At 41.7% G+C, this 10,516-nt stretch overlaps 1 protein-coding gene across 1 annotated transcript; it reads left to right on the top strand.

The window, feature by feature from the left end:
* Positions 1-4,941: 4,941 nt before the first annotated feature.
* On the top strand, positions 4,942-10,312 carry LOC106648297 (pro-resilin-like). The gene is made up of 4 exons (XM_014365066.1): positions 4,942-5,029; positions 5,256-5,624; positions 8,584-8,854; positions 9,528-10,312. Exons 1-4 carry the CDS (start codon positions 5,015-5,017, stop codon positions 9,629-9,631), a joined length of 759 nt encoding a protein of 252 aa, XP_014220552.1. The 5' UTR covers positions 4,942-5,014; the 3' UTR covers positions 9,632-10,312.
* The last annotated feature ends 204 nt before the right edge of the window (positions 10,313-10,516 follow it).

Raw genomic sequence — 10,516 nt, 5'->3', positions numbered from 1 at the left:
GATCTATATGTTTATGATGCCATCAGATTTTCTCTCCGGATCTATGGAGATGACTTTTCACTCGATAGATTTCATATTAATCGAAAAAAGTACTTTGCGGCTTGCTCTCGCTAAAGCGATTCTATATTTTGCCTTATAGGGTGATTTATTCTTTCAACTCGCGTGTGTACGTATACGCGTCCCGACTGGAAATTAGCATAAACGTGTAAATCAAGCGGGGTGTGATGCCGCGCGCCACCACTGTATATACGAATGGTAGGAGAGGAAATGCGCCGAATGCAATAGCCGCTGCTGCGAACGAAAGTGCTTGTCTCGCGGATTTTTCGCAGACGAAAGTCGTAAAAACTGCGTGGGTGCGCTCCGAAAGAGAGGCTCAATACAAAGAATTATGAGCTATTGCGACATTTTTGTTTGCGAGTATCGCCGTGTACCACTTGCGTGCTTACATACATCTACATCGAGTGCTATTGGCCGTTTTTTGCTAACGCGAGCTTACCGATGATTTATCATTTGTAATTTAGTTTGCTGCACTATACGCGAATCTCTCATTGCGTATTGCTTTACGGAGATGAAATGGCTCTGCAGTAAAAGGCATTAAACATCTAATATTCTTTTTCTTAAACTTGCCGTATTTTGTTGCATTCACATTAATTCAATTATTTCTGTTCTCATTGACTGAGGGTAATACGTCGCTAGGATTATGACTGTTTCACCGTCAATAAAATCAGTACCAAAGATTTTAAGGAAATCAGAATTCTCCTCAATTCCCTCACTTGCATAATGAACATTGTCACGAGGTAAATTAAGATTTTTGCAAAAAAAATTTAAGTTACTATTTTCATCTTTGCAATGCTTCACCATCTATCATAAGATAGATAGATACTCGTTCGACGTCATAGTTGTGAACTGCAAATGACTTTTTTTTGCCTTTGCTGCTTTTCGATTCCCCATCAACGCCAAAGCACGTATATATCTAGACGTAAAAAAGAAATGCAATGCAACGAGGCCGACATAAGATCGAAAAACGGAGAGAAAGGAAGTAGGCTAACGTAGCCAAGAGCTGTACGAGTAACTCGGGGTCTCGCCGCCTCTGACGATGAAGATACGATCGTCAATTTTTTCCTATCTCCCAGCTCGATTCGCTCTTTTTTTTTCGTCGTGCGGCGACGCGAGAATTCGCACGAAAGCGCGCGTTTTTATGCCCAGTTATATGCGTTTTACTATATACATTTCATATATATACGCGTGGGTGCGATAAACAGGTCAATCGATCAGAGCCCCGTTATACATAGTATAAGAGATGTACCTTGGTGAAACCCAAAAAGGCTTCCAAGTTCGGCTATATAAGTATGATAAAGCACAAGTGGTAAGGAGCTTTTTGGCTTGACGACTCTACGATATCTCATGAATTTTCTGCAAGCTCAAGCCGAAGATAGAAAGAGATGTGGCCGTTACTCGGCTCGCTTCGGAAATTGATACTTATAGTTGCCTATTTACTGCTACATTAAGAAGCCTTCAGGCGTAGTTACACGACGAAATGATTTTCGTAACTCATGTGTAGCTAACGTAAAGTTTCTTACTCGGCTCGGATGGGCCATATATATATATACATATATAACTTTATCGTCATCGCGATCGTCTTTGATGGTTCTTCTTGTTGTTGATCGCTTTCTATATTTATGCGAGCAGATATATAAAACGATCCGGCGTAAAAGCCGAGCGGATAATCATCCGTTTCCTCGAGCCCAAGTTTCAGCGTGTATTTATTAAATTTTCAAGCTTGGCAAAGTGCGTAAAAATATTCTTATTTTTTTAATATTCCCGGTAAATCAACAAAAGCATATACAAAAATGCGTGAAAGCGTCTCGTCGTAGAGCGTAACGTCGATTACGAGCAATTTGTAACGCAGCAGAAGCTGCAACAGGAGAAACAGAAATAGCAGTGGAGGCATTGATGGCTATATATGTGCAAACATACATCTGCAGATACTCGCAATGCAAAGTGTTGTACTACAAGTACAATTACAAGCCTATTCACACACAGAGAAGCCTCTCATGGTAATATAGACAAATATACACACGTAAATACTCGGATAAACGCAACGCTTGGGCACATTGTAGATTCGAGCAGTTATCTAGCTGCGATAGTTGTTATAATAGATGTTACTGAAATATCTATTGTGTGTGCGTATACGTATATACAATAGCTGGAGCGAACGCGACTCGCATACCACGACACTTTGGCTTTGTTATTATTGCCAGGGCTGCTGCTGCTGCTGCTGTATGCATGCAGCGCTATTGCTGCAGCGCTTACGTATATACTGCAAGCTTTCAGTCAGTCAGCCCTTATAACTCGCGCATACCGAGCAGCGGTTCGCGTCAAAAGTACTAGCATACGTCTATGTGTGCGTGTATACGTGTGCACACATAAACGATAATGCGCCGCAATTTCGTCTCTGCGCGAGCGAGCGAGCGAGCGTGAATAAACCATCATCAGCCGCTCGCGAAAAAGAGAATTATTGCGCGTAATTTCGACTGCCTTATCGACACAATGCCGCGTTAATTAGGATCTAACTTTGTGCGTGAACGCGCTCCTCTTAGCCACCAATACTAATTTGCCCGAACTCATCTATAGGTTTATGATATCGCTAAGCGATTAATCATTCATCCAGGTGTCGCTGCTGTCTTGGGCCTTTCCTCTTTTAGCGCAATATTTTTTCCTCCGTGTGCGCTGAAAACAGGGTTTACTTTTCGCGATCCGTTCGCAAGTAAAAAGACGTAAAAGCTCCGATCAAATTAAATTCCTCCTTCTGCATATACATTTTACGGGATATACATAGATATACGACATGGCGTGCAATTACCATCGGACATTTTTGCTAATGAACTGTAAAATGGCTAATTGTAATTATCCACTTTCCAGGACTCGCAGGATCGAAACGAGTGGAAATAGTATAAGCATTATTGCGACGACGGTGCACTACGCTCTAAGAATCACGAACAATTTTCCGTTTTCTCTGCACGTTATTACGTATTCTTGATCTTTATTACAGTGTTCTTGGGTTCTTGAGTTCACACACATGCAATTTTGTAAGCAACTTTGCAGCAATTTATATTTTACATTTATTCAAATAAATATTTTTGTTATATCAATTTGGTAAAATTGATAATATTAATATACGTGAATTATATAATAGAACATTTTTCAATAATAACTGCTGATTTGAATTGTGCCACAGAAAAATAGTTAATTGCACGCACGATAGATCGAGTATGAAAAAACAATTACTTCAAGAACTCGCAAGTAATTAAGTGTGTCCATTCACAAGATGTGAATGATGATTGAGTGATTGACAAGGATGATAAAATATCGTCGACTTTATGAATTTTCTCTTCTATATTGGCGCAAGAGTCAGTTTGCTCGATAATATCGCTGTTTGTCACTGAGTCACGCAAATCTGTTTATAAATGTAATGTTCGTGGATATAAAAATAGCTTGATGTAAAATTACTCATTGGCAGATGCACGATGTGCAAATACGTATGCAATAATTCTGACGAATTTTCAGTTGAATGGTTTTTGGTTCAAAGTAAATTATGAAAGTCGAATTATCAAAAATTTACTTAATAATCGCAAGACAGCAATTTTTTACCTATTCCAGTTTGATTATCTTGTCTTTTATTTTTCACATCTATAATGTTTTCTTTATTCTTTTTCTTCGACTATATACACTGAAAAAAAAAATAATAGCGCGGTAAGTTTTCAAATATATGAGTAAAATTATTTACATACCATCGAGTTTAAACAATACAAAGCTTGAGCGCTATTGAAAACTTGAAAAACACATACATTTACTACCCCCATAAAGCTTGTACTGGGACACGTACCGGGGAATAATAACAGTAAGTTATTGCATTGGCTCGTTACATCGACATTATAAACGTACTAGATTTACGCACATGGGTGGCTGACAATATCAGCGTTACTCCTCGTGAAATATATGGTCATCCAAATCCCATCTCTGCATTGAAATCTCGTTGAAGAGCGACTTTTTGACTTTCCACATCTTGTTTATGCAAATGCAGGTACAATGATCATTATACTTTACTGAAAATACATGTTTGTCTCGCAGGATCATAGGAGAGTAAACGACGAGTCGAGGCACGAAAAAGGCTAATGCTCAAGACAAATGTAATAATAAGCCTCGGCAATGAGCTATCGAGCCACCGATCATCGATTTCAAACTCATCATCTTTATTAGCCTGCGCACGCGTAAACATCGCACGTGTGTGTTATGAGAAAATTGCGTGCTTCGAGGCTCACACGTAACGTGATTTAAAGTGAAACGAACGAGATCGAGCAATGCCGAGTAGGCCTAATTATCAGAATGCGAGCTCCCGAGTGTCATTCTGTAAATAATATTTGCAAATTGCGAACTTGCAGATAAATGCAGGGTGCAGAACTCGTGGAAATTGATGAATATCGTCGTGGAATCGAGATTCTCTCCTTGAAAGTACGATGCAGGGAATATGCAAGAGCATTCAATCATCGTCATCTCCGGTAAAGGGTAATTGCGCATGGATCGAATCTTTTCTCGGGAGCAGAAGTAGGATTTGCCGGGGGTACGGTGCAAAAATTATGTCAGTGCGCATTCGCGGATTATCGGCTCGTATACACGCGAGATCATAGAGTAGAAATTTGCATCTACGATAATATATCTATTATTAAATCGCTATACATAACGAGGGGCCTTTCGTAAAGTCGACTTGTCGGAGGAGCTACGAGAGGATACATACGAAGCCGACGCGCGCGCGGTAATAATCTCTCCCCCAATATAATGCGCGAGGATGATTGCAGCGCAAGGCGCATCTCAACTTGTCGCGCTTATATATAAGCCACTGGCTGCAAACGACTTTGCCTGAGTTGCCAATTGTCCGTAGCGCAATTCTCAATCTGCGAAGCCAACTCTAGCCGCTGCGCAGTACATAACAATATAGCTCATACACGATTCAGATATGAATTGGCTCCAGGTGAGAGAGGCTATTCAGTGGCTACTTATTGTCTTTCGGTGCGAGTATCGAGGTGCGCTCCCGAGCAAGCCTCATTTCCACTCGACAAAGCTACCATTTAGTGCTTAAACTCATTCGCGCTACAGTGCATATCCGAAACGAACCGCGCGCGCTATTGTGCAAACAACGACTATTGTGCTCGACATTTTTTCTCTATCAAATATGCCTTATATATTTCCCATCGCAGGTGAAGACGTGTTTAATCGCATCTTTGATAGTCCTGTCGGATTACGGCATTTTTGGGGCTCAATTGCCTGGCGACAACGGCTATATCTACGACAAGCCCGCAATCCTCCCCGGCAATGATTTCGGCCGTCGCATCAACCCGGACTATCCAGATGCCTTGGCTGGCAACAACAATTACGGACGAGCTGGATTTTCTCGAGGCACGAGTATTAATAACGGCTTTGCTTACCCAACGGGTCAGCAATCGCCTTATCAAGAGTATCCGGACTATCGAGGAAACTATCAAGGAAATTATCGGGGCTATCAGGCTTATAGAGACGATGGGAGGTTTGGCGCCTATCGAGGTTACAACACTAACGAGGGCACAAGGGTTCGTTATATTTTCTCTTTCATTTTTCATTTTTATCGGCTGAAAATTAAAACTGACGTCAATTCTCTTTTTCCATGGGCATGAAAGAGATTAGTCCTCCTCGTAGCTTCGAGTAGTTTTTATTGACAGTTTTAAATTGTTTGTTTGTTATCAAAAATTAGCCGTTGTCGATTAATTTAGAAACTCTTTTTGGGTAATTTTTTAGTTGTCTCGACGTTGCAATTCTATTATTGTGTCATTTATTAAAAACTTTTTTTTTAAATTGAAATAAAAACATTTTCGAGAAAATCTCGTTAACGAAGATCATTTCAAACAGCTTACCCCTAGAATAGACATCGTGCAACGTCTGAACTCAATTAGTTCAATAAATCACTGCGAAATTCAAATTTTCCTACGCCTGCCTCTTCTCGATCCATGGTAATTTTAATCTTGCTAGTAATAAAAGTTATCTAATTTCAAAGAGTTCACGCACTTTTCTGAGTTTTTTCGATGTTCGTTTTTTTCATAATTATTTTAAAAAATGTAACAGAGGGTAAGGAGGTACTGTTATCTTCATCAAGTCTAATTTGGTGTATGAGATACTCCGACGTTGCCATGGGTTGCGGTTTTCAATATATTTATACATGGCAGATGCTATACGTGTAGTCTCGCACTCGGCTGGGCAGGAATGAAGTAGCGCTCTAATAATGTTATAAGCAAACTTTGAATTAGTCTAAAATGCTTGCATCATTATACAAAAATTTCTCCGGCAATGCCGTCATTATCATCTTATCGTGTTCTTGAACTTTGTGTATACAAGCTAACCGCAATTTCAAATTCTGCGCAGCTCTTGCCGCCCGCAGACACATTTTAACCCGTCTAATTTTTCCCTCTTTCTCTTTCTCTCTGTATCTCGGTGGCTTTCGTTGCCTCTAAAATCGAGCCGAGCATCTTAGAAGTCTCTGTGTGACGGTAATAAACTTAGTCGAAAAACTGAGGCATGCTATAGAGCTCGTGCACAAGAAATAGAGAGAGAGAGAGAGAGAGACCATTAAAGCCAACAGCTTTGCGTGAACTCCACTCGAAAGTGCTCCTCCCTCACATCGTCGTCTATATTATATATAGCGCATAGGAGAATTTTCTCGGATGGATGAAGTCGAGCTGATGGGCGGGGGGTAGGGTTGAAAGGGAAGCTCGACTAATTGCATACTTGCCTAAAGATTAACAACTTCCGCGTCCGTTACTGTACGTATAGCTCGCGCACACTAGCCGTAGACTCCTTTTTACGAGCTTCGCTTTGCTCCTTTTTGGGACAGTGTATGTACTGCTGCTGCTGCTGCTGCTGCTGCTGCTGCTGCTGCTTCTGTGCTCGGGCTCGGCTTTTTCGCGAAATTAGCCCTTCCTAAACGTCGCCACCGGACAACCCATACATCCTACGACGTCCAACGATCTAATCTGATCATCCGAGTTCCACTTTGTGGCGCGCGTGTTGTTGGATTTTATGGCTTTCTTGCCAATATGACTGTATCTTTTTCAGCCTCTTGAACCTACCTCATATACTCACGTTTGTTATCGCGTTTAAGAGTCCCCTCGAACGAAAAATCAATTCATGTTATATATTTGTTTTTCAAAACTTCGTCAATTTTCATGCTGTCCTTATTCATAAACTTGAAGCTTCAAATATGCTGACAAACGTTTAGTGGGTCACTTTATGAGTAATTAGCTACTGGCATATTTTTGACATGTAATTATCTTACGGTTGAGGTATATAACTTTGCTCACGGCAAATATTCACCCAGCAGTGACTCAAAGTAAGGCTCAAACGTCAGCAGCGCTTCTCTGTAAAGTCATATCAGAAGAAGCTCTTGCGCGAGGTAGCGATTCCTGCGTACGGTACAACTTGAAAACTAATGCTTTGAAAGCAAATGACACTTGCGATATTTCGATAGTATATCGGGGCTATATTACTCACAGTCAACAGTGCGTTAAAAAGTGGGGCTTTTTAGCATACCCTGATGGACGTCAGAGTAGGAGTTTAACCTCATTTTAATATAAGGGATAACAAAGAATTTTATAATAAGGCTTATCGAAATTTCTCGACTCGAGCATTAATTTACTAATAGGAAAATGTAATAAAGCATTATAATTAGGTCTTTGCGTGAGCTTTGAGCTATGAAAATCGTTCGAATGATTTTATCTTCTGATTTTGTACCCTTTTAAAAGCTGCAGAGTCAAACGAAGCAAATTAGCCCAACTATATATACAACATATTCATTTTCTGCTTCATATTATAAAGCAAACAAGATGTATGCAATATCCGCAGCTCGACATACAGCAGCAATATTTATTTTAGTCGCAGCTTAAAGAACAAAATAAAATTTCACCGATGAATGCGTGGCTCAATCTGTGCAGTATTGACACAGGGTCAACCTCATTCGATTGCTCGGCCAAAGTATCTCGTCAGCTGATTTACTTTTGTCGTGTGACGGGGTATTATATGGAAAAAAAAAAAAATAATAAAAACGTAATTTGTCCTCTGCTTATTATGTGCGTTCCCGTGACTGTGTATAATGCAGCGCTTCGAATTGAAAGCTAATCAAACAGTTAAAATTGCCTGTGTTGCGTAGTTGAGCGAGAGCTTATACATAAGGGACTCGAGAGAGACAATAAGTCTCGCGAGATAATTGCGCTCTCGTATCTCATTGTTCGAGATCGCCCAGTCGATCGAGCAGACTGACCGACCAGAGTGCCGTGGCATTATATTATGACGCGGCTGTGTAGAATTAATTATCCTCGCTGGCCAACGCCTACTCTTGAACTTTTTGCCTGCAGTGCCATACCGCAGTCTTGAGTCTCTCTTTCATTGAAACAAATTGAACGAAAGCATAAAGGCTTGCTTCAATTATTAACGCTCCACGTGAGGTTGGTCGTTGCGCCCGAAATGAAGCTTGCATAATTTTTTGTTGCATATATCGCGCAGCCGATGCCCTACAGTTTCCAGTACGAGGTGAAAGATGGAGCGTCGGGCAACGACTACGGCCAGCAGGAATCCGGCGACGGCAACGGCAACGTCAGGGGCGAGTACAGAGTCCTATTGCCCGATTCACGCACGCAGATCGTCCGTTACACGGCCGACGACGCTAATGGCTACGTCGCCGATGTCAGATACGAGGGCCAGGCTCAATTTTTCCCCAATCAGTACAGCAACGGCGGCAGATTCCTTGGAGATTTTGGCTCTGCTTATCGGCAAGGTAAGACTCAACTTTTTGGAAATTTAAAACGCTCCGAAACTATGAGACAAGAAAATTTTTACCTTGCGCCACCACGCTGTATTATGCACGTATCTTTTTTTGCTTTTTTCTGCCTCGTAAAGAATGAGTACCATTGACACACATCGTGCTCGGAAGAGGGTACTCGAGCTATCAAAAAGTCAAATGTCAACGTATACCGCAGCAAAAAAGAGTAAGGAAAAAATGTTTGGGCATACATGTAAACACGTACACGTCCTGACGTCTACTTGGGGAGGGCGGCTACGCGATAAATATTCAGTTTTGCACGGAACATTGCCGACCAGCAGGCACAGCTGCCAACGCTACGCGCGCTATCATTTGTATATAAAGCCGGCACTGCCTGCAGTACCAAATTCAAAGTGTAAAATAGTATATGTAGCGTACTTGCTTTGACGATACGTCGAGTTCAAAGCCGCGTCGCGTTTGATATCATCACGTCTGGCATAATTGCATGTCTTATCTCAATGTGTCTCGGCTGAGCTCGGTGGCGGTGCTGGCGGAGGCGGCTTCTTCAAATTCTTCTTTCATTCAAGTCGATGATGCAGACGAGACTAAGCTGCCGAGCTGGTGTCATCGTACGCGAAAAAAAAATAACGAGAAATAATGAAAAACACGAGGTTATCGCTGTTGACAGGTTTCAACGGGGCAGTAGCAGCATCTGGCACAGGAAACGTCAACAGAGTCGGCTTCCAGGCGGCTAATCAATACCTGCCTCCCGCTGGTACGTACGGCAAGTGATTGGTATAAGACACTCATTGGAGGCGCACGATGATCCTGACACAAGGACGTTGCCGCTCATACATACGGTATAGAGACACCAGTAGACAGAGAGATGGAGAGAGAGGATGAACAGAGAGAGAGAGAGAGTAACCCCATCGAGACTTCGTTTGCAGCCACGAATGTCAAGCCTTCCTCCCTTTCTGTTGCTGACCAGCTTTGCTTTGATGCAGTATTACGTGAGTGTGTGCAGCATCAGCTTCTATCTCTCTCTCTCTCTCCCACTCTCTCTTCATCTCTCTCCCACCCGAAGGAAATCCCAAGACAATACCACACAAGCTTTGCAGATGCAGCCACTACCATTTTAGCCACGAGCGCTGCAGTTGTATCAAACTACACGCGACCTGCCATGCATATTAGAGAACTCGTCTTCCTCTCGCCCCCCCCCCTCTCTCTCTCTCTCCTCTCTCTTTCTATCCTTGTTGCGCCACTGGAACATGCTGTCCTCTGCCTTTATGTGTCTATAACCAAATAAATTAGTAGTACAAGATTTAGTTCGATCGATACACGTCGCTGTGAAGAGTTTCGTGCGCTAAGATTATAAGTTTACGTAAAATACTGCAGTTATGTAACACATTACCTATCTGTATTCGATGTACTCTCAATTATATGCTTACATAATTTTAAAATTGATATAGATAATAAAATTCCAAGGAAGAAGACTCTTCATGAATGTTCACGATCTTTATTATTTCCTTCCAAATCTCTCTGATCCTTTTTATTTCTTATATGGATCGAAGGGATGCGTGTATGTTTACGCCGTTGAGATAGCAGAGGTACACCGAATCGATTCTTCCGATGGTTTACGACGTATCTACTGGATGCTGCTTATATAGGATGCCTCTG

Source organism: Trichogramma pretiosum, unplaced genomic scaffold (genome assembly GCF_000599845.2).
Source record: "Trichogramma pretiosum strain Unisexual culture from Peru unplaced genomic scaffold, Tpre_2.0 scaffold48, whole genome shotgun sequence".
NCBI lineage: Eukaryota > Metazoa > Arthropoda > Insecta > Hymenoptera > Trichogrammatidae > Trichogramma > Trichogramma pretiosum.
The sequence above is the reverse complement of the archived record's forward strand: the minus strand, read 5'-3'. Positions and strand labels throughout refer to the sequence as shown.